The 18566-nt window shown below is 43.0% G+C and overlaps 1 protein-coding gene across 3 annotated transcripts in view; it reads right to left on the bottom strand.

Moving 5' to 3' along the window:
* The window catches only part of ttpa (tocopherol (alpha) transfer protein), a 74174-nt gene extending 65108 nt beyond the window's left edge, over positions 1–9066 (bottom strand). For 2 of the 3 annotated variants that reach the window (XM_072254473.1, XM_072254453.1), the window contains exon 1: positions 8814–9066. In XM_072254473.1, the coding sequence (XP_072110574.1) occupies positions 8814–9014 (201 nt within the window). In that variant the 5' untranslated portion in view covers positions 9015–9066. Of the gene's footprint in view, positions 1–7245; positions 7360–8813 lie in introns of those variants that run through there. The other variant, XM_072254465.1, reaches the window with a different exon arrangement.
* Between the last annotated feature and the right edge of the window lie 9500 nt (positions 9067–18566).

Here is an 18566-nt window from a genome sequence, read left to right as displayed (position 1 = left end):
TCTGGCACAGGATATATACATCCAAAAAAAGAAGTATTCCAAAGGAAAGATGACACAACCAAGGCTAACAAGAGAAGTCAAAGTCAACATAGAAATATATAATAGACCAACAATCAGTGGGAGCTTAGAGGATTAGGAAGCTTTTAAAAATGAACAGAATGCAACTAAGTCATTAAGAAGGTAAAGATGGAATACAAAAGTAAACTCGCCAATAATATTAAAGAGAATACCAAAAGTTTCTTCAGGTACGTAAAGTGTAAAAGAGAGGCAAGAGTGAATATCGGACCTCTGGAAAATGATGCTCGAGAGTTAGTAATGGGGGCATAATGAAATGGCAGATGAACTGAATCAACATTTTGTATCAGTCTTCAGGATGAAGACACTAGCAGTATAATGGAAATTCCAGCTGACAGGGGTCATGAAGTGTGTGAAGTTACCATAATTAGAGAGAAAGTTCTTGGGAAACTGAAAGGTCTGAAGGTAGATAAGTCATCTGGACCAGACTGTGTACCGCCCAGAGTTCTGAAAGAGGTGGCTGAAGAAATCGCGGAGGCATTAGTAATGACCTTTCAAGAATCACTAGATTAAGGAATGGTTCTGGAAGACTGGAAAATTGCAAATGTCACTCCACTCTTCAAAAAGTGAGAGAGGCAGAAGTTAGTCTGACTCAGTGTTTGGGAAGATGTTGGAGTCGATTAGTAAGGATGAGGTCGCAGGGTACTTGGAGTCACATGATAAAATAGGCCATAGACAGCATGGTTTCCTCAAGGGAAATTTGTTGAAATTCTTTGAAGAAATAACAAGCAGGATAGACAAATGAGAATCGGTTCATGTTGTGTACTGGGATTTTAAGAAGGCCTTTGACAAGGTGTCACACATAAGGCTGCTTAACAAACTATGAGCCCATGGAATTATAGGAAAGATTCTAGCATTGATAAAGCAGTAGCTGATTGGAAGGAGGCAAAGAGTGGGAATAAAGGGAGCCTTTTCTGGTTGGTTGTTGGTGACCAGTAATGTTCCACAGGGATCTGTGTTGGGACCAATTCTTTTTATGCTATATATCAATCATTTGTATGATAGAATTGATGGCTTTGCTGCAAAGTTTGCAGATGATATGAAGATAGCTGGAAACAGCGGATAGTTTTGAGGAAGTAGAGAGGCTACAGAAGAACTTAGGAGAATGGGCAAAGAGATGGCAAGTGGAATACAATGTCGGGAATTGTATAGTCATGCACTTTGATAGAAGTGGAAGATTTGACTGTTTTCTAAATGGAGAGAAAATACAAAAAACTGAGGTCAAAGGGATTTGGGAGTCCTTGTGCAGGTTCCCTAAAGGATAACTTGCAGGTTGAGTCTGTGGTGAGGAAGGCAAATGAAATGCCAGCATTCATTTCAAGAGGGCACGAATATAAAAGCCAGTATGTAATACTGAGATTTTATAAAGCACTGGTGAGGTCTCACTTGGAGTATTGAGAGCAGGTTTTGGGCCCTTATCTTAGAAAGGATGTGCTGAAACTGGAGATGGTTCAAAGGAGTTTCATGAAAATAATTCGAGGGTTGAATGATTTGTCATATGAAGAGAGTTTGATGGCTCAGGGTCTGTATTCACTAGAATTCAGAAGAATGAGTGGTGACCTTACTGAAACCTGTTGATGGGTAAGGCCTTGATAGAGTGGATGTGGAGAGAATGTTTTCAATGATGAGAGAGTCTAAGACCAGAACACAACCTCAGAATAGAGGGGCATCTTTTAGAATGGAGATGAGAAGGAATTTCTTTAGTCAGAGGACGGTAAATCTGTGGAATTCTTTGCCATAGGCAGCTATGGAGGCCAAGTCTTCATGTATATTTAAGGCAGAGGTTGATATATTCAGGGCACAAAGGGAAACGAGGAGAAGGCAGGAGATTGAGGCTGAGTGGAAAATTGGATCAGACATGATAAAATGGCAGAGCAGACTCAATGGGCCAAGTGGCCTAATTCTGCTCCTATATCTTATGGTCTTATCTGCAATCTTCTGAGTCTCCAGCTTGCTCATTTAGTCAGGTCAAGTCCCAGGTTCCTTTCGTAACACATTGAGGTCTCTTTCTCTGGAGCCATGAAGCAGTAGGTCTCATTGATAATTGTTAAATGTTATTAGATATGTTGCACTGAACATGATTAGTTTGGAATTTTTCAGTAGTTCACTGAATCATGGACAGACTGCGTCAAAAGGATAGAACAATTTTACTTTGCTGCAAGTAACACTGCAGATTGCTGTTCATCCTATTGTGGCAGAAATTTGGAAGTGATGTTTTGGGATTCCGTAACATCTAAAGAGGATGCTCACTGTAAAGAAACTGAATTTTATACAGACATTAGCTGAGCAAGCACAGGATTTGGAACACCACCAAGCAAAGGCCTGGATTGTTGAGATGTTGAAGCCTAACTTTGTTGGCATCTTTGGGAAAACCGAGGAACTATCCAAATGGGAATTGTTATCACTGTGACAACACAAACCCAGAGGTAATGAATACAAAGTGCCTCTTCCCTGTAATCAATATTCTCAGGGGAAATTTACCAACAGTTTTATTGAAAGCAAAGCTACATAAAAGAAGACCGGCTGAAATCAAATAATACACACCCCACTGGGAAGAAAAGTAAAGTGTATCATAAACAAACTAATTGAAGTAGGAGACCTTAATGTGACCAAACTGTTCACACTGTCAGAACTATACCAAACCTTTCTGTACATCAGTGGAAGTTGACAAGACTGCAAGCAGGAATATTTCACAATGCTGACCAGAAAATCAGGTATGACATAAGTTTAAAGAAACACTCAAAGATAAATAAGTTTAAAGGAACACTCAAAGATAAATGAACACCTTGGACTGTTAGACTTCTATTTAGGATCATATCAGCTCTGTGCATTTTCTGGGGACAACGGATTGTTCGATACAAGTGGCACTGTAGTTTTTCTAACTGCTGCATTTGTGCCTGGAAGGACAGTAGGACCATGAGAAGGAAATTGGAAGATACTTCAAAGATTCTGAGATGTAGAAATGCAGCTGAAGAAAGGCATGCATCTTTGCTACCTCAGATGTAGCTTATCTGGAAAACAGTGGAGACTGAAAAACTCCACCAATTTCAATACAAGGTTAAAGCTACATTGGATCCACCTAGTCCAAAGATCTCGACAGTTGAAGATCTTCTTATGACTTCTCAAATACTACGATAATTCCTGCCATCTTCATCCAAAATGTTTGAACATTTATAATAGTTGCTGGACCACAACCAATACGAAAATAGAAATGAACAAGAAGCTGTGATCCGAGATTTGAAGCAAGGTTTAATTCTCATGTTCCTATTCATTATGATTGAGTGAAGCCTCTGTCCTGTGATGCATGTCCTTGCAGGGTTGGTCCTAAATTACCACACCCCCAGAAGAATGATGAGCAAACTGTCAGGTTTACATCAAGCTCCTTTCCCAAGGTAAAGTAATGTTACTTACATCTGAACAATGAATGTTTAACTTTTATCAATGGAGTAATGAATTTGTACAGATACTTGCAAGGCCAGAACTTTGTGGTTATCATAAGCCTCTGAGAATTTTTAGTAGCTCCAAGGGAATAAACAGACTGATTTGGTTAAAGTGAAGAGGTGACATTGTCATTGGCTGCATCTGGTTACTCCACCAATGGCAGATGGATTTTAATTTCGATATGTGTCTGGTGTTGCACTTTGGAAAGTCATTGATGTACAGAGAGATTTGGGGATTCTGGTCCATAGTTCCCTGAAAGTGGCCACACAAGTAGATATGGCATGCTTGCCTTCATTAATTAGAAGAGTAATGAGGACATGTTGTACCTATACAAAACTTTGCTTAAGCTGCACAGAGCATTGTGCATGATTTTGATCACCCCATTACAGGAAGGATGTGGAGGCTTTGGACAGCATACAGAAGAGGTTTAGCAATATACTGCTTGGAAGAGAGGACATGAACCATAAGGAGAGATTAGACAAACCAGGGTAGTTTTCTCTGGAGTGTCTGAAGCTGACGGGAGATCTGATAATAGTTTATAAAATTATGAGAGGCATAGATAGGATAGAAGTATCAAATACTGGAGGACATGCACAAGGAGAGAAGGTTAAAGTTTAAATGAGATGTGTGCAGCCTGTTTTATTTTGCACTAGGAGTGCTAGTTGTCTTGAATGGGCTTCCAAGCAGAGCAGTTGACGCAGATGTGATAGTAGCATTCAAGAGGCTTGTAGATAGGACTCTCATTCTTCTTCACTCCAGAGAAAAGCCTTATCTTGAATTTTCAATCTTCAAAATCATCATTTGTGATGTGAAATTATTCAAAGCTGCATGTATTCTCTTTGAATGTGCAGTTACCATTATTATGATAATTCTTTCCATAAATGGGCCTGAAAATCACATGTGTCCCTGCTCATGGTTTATTCAGTTAGAACCATGGGTTGAGAGGATCCATTGACACTTAGAGGCAGACGAGATTCAGTTTAACTTGGCATACTCTTTGGCACAGGCATCAAGTGCCAAAGGGCCTGTTCCTGTGCTGTGTTATTCTAACTTCTATGCACATTTGGTAGTACAACAGGGCAGAACAGAGTGCTGATGTGCTAAACTGATGCATTATTTTGTGAAATTCTGTCATAAGGGGGCATTGAAGGCGTACAGAAATGCAAGACACAGATACTGAAGTACTGGGAACTGGACTGGACTGAAGTTAGGGACGGGACTGGACACAGACTAGGAGCTGGGACGGAAACACAGACCTGGGCTAGGAAAGTGGGACCAGGACAAGGAACTGAGAATTAAGAGCCTAGACTTGGACTCCGAGTCAGAGACTGGACAAGGACCCAGAACCTGGGACTTGACTCGGGCTCAGGCCCCGGAACTAGGCGAGGACATGGCCTGGGTTCTTCAAGGCTCAGGTCACTTAAGCCCTTGAGTACAGAGCCAGGGCTCCTTCTTAGAGCACAGGGCCGGGACCGTTCCTAGGACGCAGGGCCAGGATGCTTACTAGGATGCAGAGCCGGGATAACTGCCAAGGTAAACTGCCGAGGAAACTGTCAGAGATTCAGATGGAGAGGGGAAGGGAACAGTCCACCCTCAGGGTAACAGCAAAGACGGCCTGGCTTACCCAACAGAGGCAAGGACAGATCCAACTGCAGGGTAACGGCAAGGACAGCCTGACTTACCCCACAGAGGCGAGGACAGGAAGGGAGCTCAGTCCAGGGTGGCTCTGAGTCTCGGGATGGCCAGCAACCTTTGCTGGCCACGGAAACAGCCGAATCCATACCTAGCTCGGAGTGACAGACAGCCACTCAGCTGGCCCCAGAAACAGCCAAATCCATACCACGATGACTGCTGCAATGAGAGACAACAAGGCTCCATGAAGCGGTGGTCCTCAAACCAGGCCTAGAGATCAGAAATGGCTACTCTAGCCTTCCACCGGCAGGTTGCTCCAGGGGGATACCAACAAGACAAACTAATCCCCACATTTGATCCCAGGGCTACTTATATTCCCAGCCTCAAGATGAGCATCAGGTGTCTATGATTAAGCCCAACTGAAACAAGGGACAGCCGGAAGACCTGGAGTCCGGAGTCTACAGACCGGACCGTGAACCAGAATGCGGACCTCACGGACCGGACCGTGACAAATACCAATACCAGGTGAATCATATCATTACCAAAACACATGGATAATTCACTATTTATGATTTATAATTTAAATTTTTAATATTTACTATTGATTTGTATTCCAGGGAGCGGGAAGTGCAGAATCAAATATCACTGTGACGAACGTTCTAGTATCAATTGTTTGGCGACAATAAGGTATAAAGTATAAAGTATTCAAACTCCAACAGCTAGCACATCGAGACATAACTACAGCCCTTTAAGGTGTACAAAAACAGCACAGATGGAAAGAGAATGTGAAGATGAAGGCATGATCTATGTATCCAGAATGATGTGATTCTTTGGAGATCCAGCATTGATGTTTCGCCAGAGGGAAAAGCAATTATTGTGATATCAATGCAAGTAGAACATACTGAGTTTACCTCACATCAAGCAAGTTAGCAGAAGTTCTGTTCTCTGGTTGGTCATACCTTTGGGCCCCAATCTGACAAAACATGTGCTGGCCTTAGACAAGGTCCAGAAGAGATTTACTAGAGTAAACCCTGGATCATTCAAGACAACTAGAACATAAAAACAAGTATGTAATGCAGAGGCTTTATAAGGCATTGGTCAGAGTCAGACCACACTTGGAATATTGTAGCAGCTTTGGGCCTTTATATAAGAAAGGACGTGCTGACATTGGAGAGGGTCCAGAGGAAGTTCATGAGAATGAGCCCAGGAATTAAAGGGTTAAGATATAATGAGTGTTTGATAGCTCACTGGAGTTTAGGCGAATGAGGGCTATCTCATTGAAACCTACTAAATACTGAAAGGCATGGAAAGAATGGACACGGAGAGGATGATTTCAATAGAGGGAGAATCAAAGACCAGCGTGCATGGCCTCAAAGTAGAAGGAAATTACTTTACAAAAGAGATGAGGAGAAACTTCTTTGGCTGGAAGTCGGTGAATCTGTGGAATTCATTGTCACAGACAGCTGTTGTAGCCAAGTCATTGGGTATATTTGAAGCAGAGGATAATAGATTCTTCATTAGTGTGGGGACAGGGGGGAAGATGGGAGAATTTCTAATCCTTACTGTATTATAGAATACCCTACATTAAAATACAGAACAAACATATACTGAACTACTGATTGGTAGATGTGTCAGAACACATTTAAATTTTGTGAAGCCAAAGCTATTGCACGTTATTTTCACTATGATCTTGCATCTTATTGTTTACCTCCACTGGTCTTTCTCTGTAGCTGTTACACTTTATTCTGCTTTGTTATTGTTTTACCTTGTTCTACCTCAATGCACTTTGTTTTATATGAAAAAGCAAGCTTTTCACTGTATCTCACTGCATATGACAATAATCAACAATTCCAATTCCATCCGTAAATTCTCAACAAGCTGAGTAGATGAAACAGCAGGTCAGTGTTTGCAGTTGTCGGTTTGAAGTGGATGATCCTGCATTCGTAGAAGACAACACAAGGAATCTTGTTATTGCAAAACATCATTGATCGTACTAGATCAACATCTCCTGTGGTTTGCCTGGATGATGGCTGCATGAATAATTATCACTAAATCCTTTGCACATTGCCCTACCAGATACTTGCGACAGAGTGTTACCTTTCTCCACTGGAACAGGTTGTACAGCATCGGCAGTCTCTGTATCACCAGAACCAATCATCGATGGGAGGTGTTCCAATGTAAATTCTGCTGCTTTGTTCCCAATGGTGCCACCGGTAAACTTAATTCATAAACAAGGAAACTTTTGTTTTAACACTGTACTATGTTTAGCTCATCCGCCATGATGAAGTTTAATATCCCAATATTGTGCAATCCCTTTTAGATCGTGTTATCAGTGCACCAAAGCGGATGAGTGGAAAAAAGTTTTAAAAAAGGCTGCGCACGTATCGCCAATGTGAGCTCCATTTTCAATAGAAACAAGTATTCAGCAAGACAGGCGGCATTTCTAGAAAGTGAAACGTGGTTAATGCTTTAGGCTGATGATCTGGCTTCGAAACTAGAACTAAATTAAGGGCACAGAGAAACGTGAGGTGGAGAGGGGAAGGGAGTGCGGGGGCAGAGATCAAAGAGGAAAGTTTATCGTTGTGTGTAAACAGGGAAGATTGATAAAAGTGGCGCTAGCGTAGGCTTGTGTGGCTGGCAAATATCAAAAGTTATGTATAATGAAAAAAGAATGAACATGTTTATACTACTGCTTGTTGTATTAGAATAGTGGCAGTAACATTACATATGTCAGTATGTCAATCTTCATGTCATGCCTCTCGGAGCTGTGTTAATATTTTATAACTCTGTGTTTATGACTACAGTATATGTACTGTGTTTTGCACCTCGGCTCCAGAAGAACGATATTTAATTTAGTTGCATCGACGTGCATAGTTGGATGATAATAAACTTGAACTTGAAAAGTGACATCAAGCGTCCTGACACCCATCCTGACATTAAATCTCCATCTCATTCCCGTTCTTCAGACGCCAAAGCTCAATACACACACCTCACTTTACTGTTGGAGACATCACAGCTTTCGGGACTCAACCCTGAATTCAGCAATTTCAGACAGTCAGCTGTGTCGGCTTCCTATCTCCCCCATTCCAACTTCTGTAGTGATTTTTTCATCATATAACACCTCAAATCTTTTCCTGCCCCATTGACATCACCCCATCTCCACCCGAGTCATTCGCCAGACTTTGACACTCTCTTGCACTCATTTTTTTTCCCTGTTCCATCGTCCCGCACATCTTCTTGTTTCTTCTCTGCAATTTTAAACACGTTTCACTCTAGCTATTAAACTTGTGAAAGTCGTCCATCTAAGATGCTGGTTCGTTCTCTGTCCAGAGATAGTGCCTATCGCCCGTGAGAGTTTCACGCGCAAAATGCTGCAGGGACTCAGCAAGTCAGGCGCATTTAATTAACAGTCGACATTTTCGGCGGAGACCCTTCCAACATCTGCACCGAGAACACCCAGAACTTCCGACGTCTGCAGAATCTCCTGTGTCCGTGAGTGCTTCCAGCGTTTTTCAAAAATTTCAAATGTTCCTTTCACCTTCAGCTCACCGTCCTCTTCTAAAGACCCCAATGAATTTAGGGAAGATCGGATCTCTCCCCACCTTCCAGCCCCCCTCCGTGACACGGCTAGATTCCGGTGGCTCGTCTGTTTCTCGTAAACCTACCTCTAGCGCCAGGTCGATGTCGAAGTCGCGGGCTCTCAGAAACTTCAACAGGAACTCGTCCTCCAAGCCCAGCGGCCAAATCGCTCTCTGGTTCCGCGCTCTCAGTCTCAGCTGCGACACGGAGCGTAGAACAGAGTCCGGGTGAAACTCAGAGCCGCCGTGCCCCGGGATCTCTTCCTCGGCCAAGCACTTTGCCGACATGCTGCAATCGGAAAAAAAACGATGAACCGTCTCGGGTTCATCACAGTGGCGTTCAAAGTTACGCCTAATTTTATATTGTGGGTGGCGGCAGCAGTCCTCCAATCACAAGTTTAATTCCGTTCCTGTTTTATGAATGTAACCAGGGATCGATTTGTTTTAATATGTTATCTAGTCTGCATAGATTAGATTAGATTAGATTAGATTATGAGGACACGCAGTCCTCTTTTATTGTCATTTAGTAATGCATGCATTAAGAAATGATACAATATTCCTCCAGTATGATATCACAGAAACACAGAACAGACCAAGACTGAAAAACTAACAAAAACCACATAATTGTAACATATAGTTACAACAGTGCAACAATACCATAACTTGATGAAGAACAGGCCATGGGCACAGCAAAAAAGTTCAAAGTCTCTTGAAAGTTCCACATCGCATGCAGATGGGAGAAGGAAGAAAACTCTTCTTGCCATGCCCGACCACAGTCGGACTCTGAGTCGTCCGAAAACTTCGAGTTCCGATCACCCCTCTGACCGGTACCGAGTACCGAGCACCATCTCTGCCGAACCCTTCGACCCCAGCCTCGGACGCCAACAGCAGGCAAAGCCAGGGATTTTGGGGCCTTCCCTCCGGAATTCTCAATCGCACAGTAGCAGTGGCAGTGAACCGGGCATTTCAGAAATTTCTCCAGATGTTCCTCTGTGCCTTCTCACGTCTGTCTCCATCAAATCAGAATTGTGCACGGCACCCTACTTACAAATATGATATCATTTCACCGGAGAGCTGCGTGTGCTGCGTCGCGCCGCCATCTTCTCCTCCCGCCAGAGATGAAAAGTAAAACCAGATTCAATTATGTTTATACTGATGTTCTTTTACTATATTAAGAAAGTAAAACCCAGATCCCCAGTGCCAGCAGAATTGTCAATTAACGAGGAAAGTCTACACAATACTGTCAAGTTGCATTCCCTCTCCCCCCATCTATACAACATTATATACCATCAATAGCAAATCAATATGCCCCGTGACCTGCGTTGATCAGTGAAATACAGCCTGAAGCAATAAACATCGTTGTGATTTTATTTGCATACCTGACGAACAGGTTGTCAGCAGAAACTTGTCTGAGTACTGCCCTCCGGTCCGATATCCGTTTTGCATTTACTTCACGAGGGTGTGTAAAGGTGTGTAAGCCTTGATCCTAACCAAAGGGTTCTCAATAGATACAATCTCAGTGCACTCTGGTATAAGCGTATTCACCCCGACATTTTCACTCAGTGGAGTGATGCACCCTGCCTTCGACGATCTGACCACCAGAGTGAAATTAATCTGCTGGTCAAGTGACAAACTATTCAGCCAAAGGTGCCTTCACGCCAGACCGAAGGTCATCCATATCTGCTTCTGTACACGCTCCCAATGTTGCTTGCACGCACATACAAACAAGGGGTACAGATGATGCAGATGTTGACGTGTAAGCCACTTCCAATTCACGGCGAGGAATAACCAACACTGCCGCTGCAAAGTTTTCCATATCAACTGGGAGATAAGAGAATATAGATTCCCAGACAACAATCCCCCTCCCCCCACTGAACTAATAATTACATTCGGCTCAAAATCTCCTCAGGGAAAGGAAGCGACATCGCATCCAGCTCCTGGGAATTACTGGTTTATGAAGCACCCAAAGGAGTACTGGCACTGAAAATCTCATGTCTACATGTTGTAGCAACCTAGCAAAAATTGGTGGACAACACACATCAAAGTTGCTGGTGAACGCAGCAGGCCAGGCAGCATCTCTAGGAAGAGGTGCAGTCAACGTTTCAGGCCGAGACCCTTCGTCGGGACTAACTGAAGGAAGAGTGAGTAAGGGATTTGAAAGTTGGAGGGGGAGGGGGAGATCCAAAATGATAGGAGAAGACAGGAGGGGGAGGGATGGAGCCAAGAGCTGGACAGGTGATAGGCAAAAGGGGATACGAGAGGATCATGGGACAGGAGGTCCGGGAAGAAAGACAAGGGGGGGGGACCCAGAGGATGGGCAAGAGGTATATTCAGAGGGACAGAGGGAGAAAAAGGAGAGTGAGAGAAAGAATGTGTGCATAAAAATAAGTAACAGATGGGGTACGAGGGGGAGGTGGGGCCTAGCGGAAGTTAGAGAAGTCGATGTTCATGCCATCAGGTTGGAGGCTACCCAGACGGAATATAAGGTGTTGTTCCTCCAACCTGAGTGTGGCTTCATCTTTACAGTAGAGGAGGCCATGGATAGACATGTCAGAATGGGAATGGGATGTGGAATTAAAATGTGTGGCCACTGGGAGATCCTGCTTTCTCTGGCGGACAGAGCGTAGATGTTCAGCAAAGCGATCTCCCAGTCTGCGTCGGGTCTCGCCAATATATAAAAGGCCACATCGGGAGCACCGGACGCAGTATATCACCCCAGTCGACTCACAGGTGAAGTGTTGCCTCACCTGGAAGGACTGTTTGGGGCCCTGAATGGTGGTAAGGGAGGAAGTGTAAGGGCATGTGTAGCAATTGTTCCGCTTACACAGATAAGTGCCAGGAGGGAGATCAGTGGGGAGGGATGGGGGGTACGAATGGACAAGGGAGTTGTGAAGGGAGCGATCCCTGCGGAATGCAGGGAGAGGGGGGGAGGGAAAGATGTGCTTAGTGGTGGGATCCCGTTGGAGGTGGCGGAAGTTACGGAGAATAATATGTTGGACCCGGAGGCTGGTTATGGTTATCTAAATGTGACAATACTCTGATGGAGTATCACATACAAAAGGCGTTCTATTTGAAACGCAAAATAATCTGCAGATGCTGGGGTCAAAGCAATACTCACAACACGCTGGAGGAACTCAGCAGGTCGGGCAGCATCAGTGGAAAAGATCGGTCGACGTTTCAGGGAACCTGACAAAGTAGCCTGGGGTATATCCCGTCTGGTCCTAGTGACTTATCCAACTTGATGCTTTCCAAAAGCTTCAGCACATTCTCTTCCTTAATATCTACATGCTCAAGTTTTTCAGTCCACTGCAAGTCTTCCCTACAATGGCCAAGATCCTTTTCCGTAGTGAATACTGAAGCAAAGTATGCATTAAGTACCTCTGCCATCTCCTCCAGTTCCATACACACTTTTCCATTGTTATACTTCATTGGTCCTATTGTCTCATATCTTATCCTCTTGCTCTTCACTCTCACGTCTTATCCTCTTGCTCTTCATTGTAAAATGGGTTTTACAGTTCTTTGATCTAATAGGGCAGTGGACACAGTGATAAAACATCTAGATGTTCGTGAGGGGTGTGTTTTGTCTGCGGACAGCCGAAGATGCTCGAAGATGACATCGGGCCAAGGCAGCTTTGATAACAATTCCTGCCTCCACCTCACCAAGTCCATAGATTATGCAGTTTAAATAATCCATTCCCAAACTGTACTTAAGAACTTGTACAATTTTAATTCTGCCCATTGTAAAATGCCGCCTGATGTAAACCCACATGTATGTTTTTCTTTGACGGCTTTTCCTCCTGATCCTATACTGAAAAAAATAGTGGGAAGCTTCAGTGGTATATACATGCTATATAACAGTTGATACAGCACAGCTCAGCTACCTTCCGTCTGGTTCTGCTCAAGCAGCCCAACCTTTTTGCCTTAACAAAAGCCTGCATCCTTGCAGCCAGTGTGCTGAATCTCATTACGTCTTAGGAGTAACACATGACAATAGACAGCTGGGCTTCACACCCCTTTGGAACTCCAATAAAACATGGTGAACTAACTATGAACCTTTTAAGTTACTTACTGCAATTGCTGTATAAACTCTGCGGACCATAATAACGGGAAGGATGAATTAATTTGATGGAACAAACAAATTGACTCTTTTGCTAAGGCAGCAACAGCAGACCTTTATGGCCTCATAGCACTCCAGTGTGATCAGTCTGCCTACACTTTCCAAATTCTTCGATGAACTGGTAGTATGATTCGTCAGTAGCGGAAAGGACTTCATGGACTAAAGCACACGACATGCAAATCTATAAAAAATGTTGGGTTTAATTGAAAATGAGAGATTCCTGCCTACAGCAAGAAAAGAAGCAGCAACTGTATGATTTGCCAGACACATAATCCTGAAAGACATTGTCAGTAGCTGCAGCTGCTGGCCCCTCCTCCTGAAATTTATTTGTGTATCTCCAAATGGACTTTATGCAGTCAGTTATGTAAATGTATGGGTTGTGATTATGCACTTGTTATTTTGTTCATCTATGGGTAAAAGATTATCCAACTCAGAGAAATGATGCAGTAACTGTTGCTAATTTTTATTATGAGAATTTATTCCTAGGTTTTGGATTATGGTCCTCACTCATAGAGTTACATATGAGTGGACAAAAGTTTTGTAGTGAAGATATCATTTCGCCTGCCCTTAGAGAAGCAGCTGAAAGGCAGAATGGGGCTCCGAAATTCGGGTTAGCTAAGCTGTGTGACAAGACTGGATCAAAGGGGCCAGAGGTACTTCCTCTGGCCCTCAAGACAATGTGCTGCCCTCCAAACTCCGTAACAGGCCTAACTCCACATAAGATACTGTCGTTCTGGGATGTCCTATGCGTTTGCCAATCGCCCCTTTCTGTTCAATTAAACAGATGGACATCCATATTATGAATGGAAACATGTTGCATTATTATAGGGCACTAATATAAGCTCTTAAAGGTTTCCACCAACAGGTATTTAAAGCTAAGAAGATCGTGCTGACTGCAGAGTGCCGCACCTACCAGCTGGGAGATTGGTTATTGAAAAGAGCCTACCAAAATAAGGACTGCTGGGTAGGTCCATTCCAATTGTGGCTGACCACATATACCACTTTAAAGTAACGAGGAAAGCCGTTTTGGATACATACCTCGAACTTTAAGCCAGCTCTGCCACCGGACCAGGGAACAAGTGATGGAAGAGCACCGATGAAAAGGATTGATGGACTAAACTCCTGATCATTGCTATTTGCCATCTTAGGTAACCAATATGCATTATAAGTTTCAGAAAATCTATACATCTATTTTCCACCTAAATACAAGAGTACCTCACGACACTAACACTCCTAACACCTCATCTTAGTTTTGATTATACGTGTCGTATAACCAGTCAGATTGTTGGGTGTACTCTAGAGAGGAGCCTATACATTCAGAAGGTGGCTTGCCAATGCATTAACACCCTTGAATCATAGTGAGTTTCGTTCCAGGTTTTACTTTGATAATGAAACTAGAACTGTAAAAGGTGAACGGGATTACATTGCCCAGAGGAGAAACTCTTATCAATGCAACTGTTTTGAGGGATAGTATCAACCTACCTACAAAGCTCAAAGTAAATTTATTATCAAAGTCTATGTCACCATACACAACCCAGAGATTCATTTCTTGCTGGCGTACTCAATAAATCCGATAATCATAGTAGCATCAATAAAAGACTGCGCCAACATGGTGAACAACCAGTGTCCAAAAGACAACAAACTGCAAATACAAAAACAAAGAAAATAAAGAAATAAGCAATAAATAGCATTCATTTCAAGAGGACTAGAATATAAAAGGAAGGATGTAATGTTGAGACTTTATAAAGGACTGGTGAGGCCTCACTTGGAGTATTGTGAGCAGGTTTGGGTGCTTTATCTTAGAAAGGATGTACTGACACTGGACAGGGTTCAAAGGAGGTTCATGAAAATGATTCCAGGATTGAATGTGTTGTCATATGACGAGTGTTTGATGGCTCTGGGCCTGTATTCATTAGAATTCAGAAAAATGAGTGGTGACCTCATTGAAACCTATCAAATGGTGAAAGGCCTTGATAGAATGAATGTGGAGAGGATGTTTCCTATGCTGGGAGAGTCCAAAACCAGAGGACACAGTCTCAGAATAGAGGAGTGTTCTTTTAGAATGGAGATGAGGAGAGATTTCTTTAGTGGTGAATCTATGGAATTCTTTGCAACAGGCAGCTGATGAGGCCAAGTCTTTACGGCAAAGGTTGATAGATTCTTGATTGGTCAGGGCATGAAGACAAGAAGGGAGAAGGCAGAACATTGGGGCTGAGAATAAAATCGGACCAGCCATGATGAAATGGCAGAGCAGACGTGATGGGCCAAGTGGCCTAATTCTGCTCCTGTATCTTATAGTCTTAAACATTGAGAATGTGAGATGAAATGTCCTTGAAAGTGAGTTCATAGGTTGTGGGAACAGTTCGGTAATTGGGCAAGTGAAGTTGTGTGAAGTTACCCCCTTTGTTTCAAAAGTTTAAGGTTGAGGGGTAATAACTGTTCCTGGACCTGGCGGTGGAAGTCCCTGATGGTGAATGCTGCATTTTTGTGCAATGCTCCATGTAGATGTGCTCAATAGTGGGGAGAGCTTTACCCATGATGGACTGGGCAGTATCCACTACCTTTTGTAGGATTTTCCATTCAAGGGCATTGCTGTTTCCATACCAGGCTATGATGCAGCCAGTCAATATACCCTACACCACACATCCATAGGTGCTTGTCAAAGTTTTAGATGTCATGCCAAATCTTCAGAAACTCTGAAGAAAGAAAAGGTACTGCCGTGCTTTCTTCATGGTTGCACTTATATGCTGGGCCCAGGACAGGTTCTTGGAAATGACAAGATCGAGGCATGTAAACTTGTTGACCCTCTCCATCTCTGATCCTCCAATGAAGACTGGTTCACAGAATCCCAGTTTCTTCCTCCTGATATAAATAATCAGCTCCTTTGTCTTGCTGACTTTGAGTAAAAGATTGTTGTTGTGGCACCACTCAGCCATATTTTCAATCAAACTCCTATATGCTGACTCATCACCACCCTTGATTTGGCATACAACAGTGGTGTTGTCAGCAAATTTAAATATGGCATTGGAACTGAGCTTAGCCACACAGTCATAAATGTACAGTGAGGAGAGCAGGGGACTCAGCACACAGCCTTGTTGCGCACCTGTGTTGGTGGAGATTATGGAGGAGGTGTTGCCAATCTGAACTGACTGGGGTCTGCAAGTGAGTAAATTGAGATTCCAATTGCATAAGGAGTTATCGAGGCCAAGGTCTTGAAGCTTGCAATCCGTAATGTGGCCCCTTGAAATTGAATAGCACTAGACTTGTTATCTAAGAGAGGTGGTACTGGTGCCATTATTAGCCAGGAGTGTTGTACATATGGCCCTGGTGAAACTGTCATGGAGTTTCAGAGACTCTGCGCTATGGAAATTCAGTAAGATTTATGTTGTCCTCTGCAGGACAAGAAGAAGGGTACATGGAGGTTGTGTTAAGGCAAGGGTTAAAGACAAAGTCCAGGCTAGAACAGTCTAGGACAGTTGTAGTCAAGCAAGACCACCAGAGACACCTCTGCTTACTACAGATGAGATATGCAGCTGTGACTGCTACAGTGAGTACTCAAGCCAAACGAGTGGGGGGTCTCTGTGGTGAGACTTTTCTAAAAGGGTCTTCCTAAAACACAGCATCACTTTACACAATAGGGCGTGCCAGAGACAGGCGAGATAGGGAAGGATGTGAAACACACACAACAACTAAAGGACACTATTGAACATCAACGGTAAGTGATTGTCCCTCGCTTGTTGGAAGTAGTCATTGCCTGGCACTTCTGTGGCATAAACGTTATTTGTACTTATCAGCCCATGCTGAGCATTGTATGGATCTTTGTATGAAATATTGCATGGGCAGCTTCATTTTATGAGAATTTGTGAATGGAATAGAACATTGTCTAATCATCAGTGATCATGCCCAGTTCTGACCTTATCATAGAAAAAAGTCATTGGTGAAACAACTGTAAGTGATTGGGTTTAGCACCACTGCATTTGGTAATTCTTGCGGAGATGTCCTTTGATTGAAATGTTTGACCTCTGAAAAGTTAGCCATCTTCATTTGTGTGAGATATAAGTCCAGTCACTGGAGTGATCTCTCTTTGATGTTCATCCACTTCAGTTTAATGAGGGCCCTTTGATGACACACTTGGTCAAACGTTGTCTTGATATCGATGGCATTCACTCTCATCTTCCCTCTGAACTTCATCTCCATGGTGCATATCTGAAACAGAACAGTGATGAGGCCTGAAGGCAAGTGGCCATGGATGAATCCAAACCAGGCTTTGGTAAGCAAGTTAATAGTGACTAAATGCTGCTTGATTGCACTCTCAGTCACCCCTCCCATCACTTTGCTGTTGAGCAGTAATTAGGCTAATTGTCTGGGTTTTGTATTTCCATATTGTCGGGTAGGTGCTAGTGTTGTAGCTGTACTGCAACAGCTAGGCAAGGGCAACAGCTCGCTCTCAAGCACAGGTTTTCAGCACTACAATTGTGACCTTGTGTGGTTGCTTCGTTTTTGCTGTCAGCCATGTCTGAATATTACAGGGAGTAAACCAATTGTCTAAAGATTAGCCTCAGCAATAGCGCGGATCTCAAGTGGAAGCAAGACAGATACGGTAATTCATTCAGTACTTCTGACAAATATTGTTGTGGATGCCCCAGCCTTGTCCTTAGCATACACATGCTGAGTCTTGCTATTGTTAAGGAGCACGATGTTGATGGACCCTCTTTCTCCCATGAGGTGATTAATTGTTCGCTACTAGGTGTGGAAAGACTGCAGGTTCATTAATATTCTTTGCGATCTTCACACCAGTCTATTGCATTGTGCTTTTCCTGGTTACATCTTCTATTGCATCACATGTTGATGCCTCTTGAAACACTTGCATAACCATTAAGATCTGTCGAACTGTGGAAATTTTTAACATACCTAACACTCCACCCTAATTTAATACATTTGCACTGATGCCTAATACATGAAGGCTCAACCTTTGAGCCTAATTGTAATAAATAACAAGCAGATAAATGCATGTGTTTACAAAATATCACTAGGATTTATACCATATTAACCAGTTGTAATATCAGCAATAATCTTTTGCCGTGCTATTTTTCTGAACATAAAAGTTTACATTACAAATTTGATTTTAACCAGTTTTCTTTGAGCAACAATTCTGCTTGATTATCTTGAATCTCTGTCCCTGTCCACTCTTCATCACCATTCTGCAATTCACCACCTCCCCCCACCCGCCAGGTGGACTGTGGCTCGTTCACTGCCTATTCAACACAGTTCTGTCTCATCTTAGAATTGTTTTGATTCAAATATGTAAACCCACCAGGTATTAGCTATATCATCAATAAAGCAAAAACAAAACAAAATCATATGTTAGAAATTGCAAGAAAGGAAAAGCTGGAAATACTCAGTAAGTCAGGTAGTAGCTGTGGAGAGAGAATAAGAACAGAACTTATGCTAAGGCCAACTGGATCCCAATGTGACAAGTCATTGGTCTGAAAAGCCAACATTACAGGTCAATAAGTTTTCATCAGAACTATCAGCAGTGCTAAGAATGATGTGGATAACACATTTAGTGAGTTGTGCACACCACAATTTAAGAATGAAGGGAAGATTGAGAGTGGGTGACCAAAAGGCAGAGAAGGTAGTGCAGGAGTCCCCTGCATCCTTCTCCCTCCAGGAGATGTCTCAGAGTGGCAGCGGGACATTCTAAAAAGGGAAAGTGAACAACC

This window comes from Mobula birostris, chromosome 1 (assembly GCF_030028105.1).
Source record: "Mobula birostris isolate sMobBir1 chromosome 1, sMobBir1.hap1, whole genome shotgun sequence".
Lineage (NCBI taxonomy): Eukaryota > Metazoa > Chordata > Chondrichthyes > Myliobatiformes > Myliobatidae > Mobula > Mobula birostris.
The sequence above is the reverse complement of the archived record's forward strand: the minus strand, read 5'-3'. Positions and strand labels throughout refer to the sequence as shown.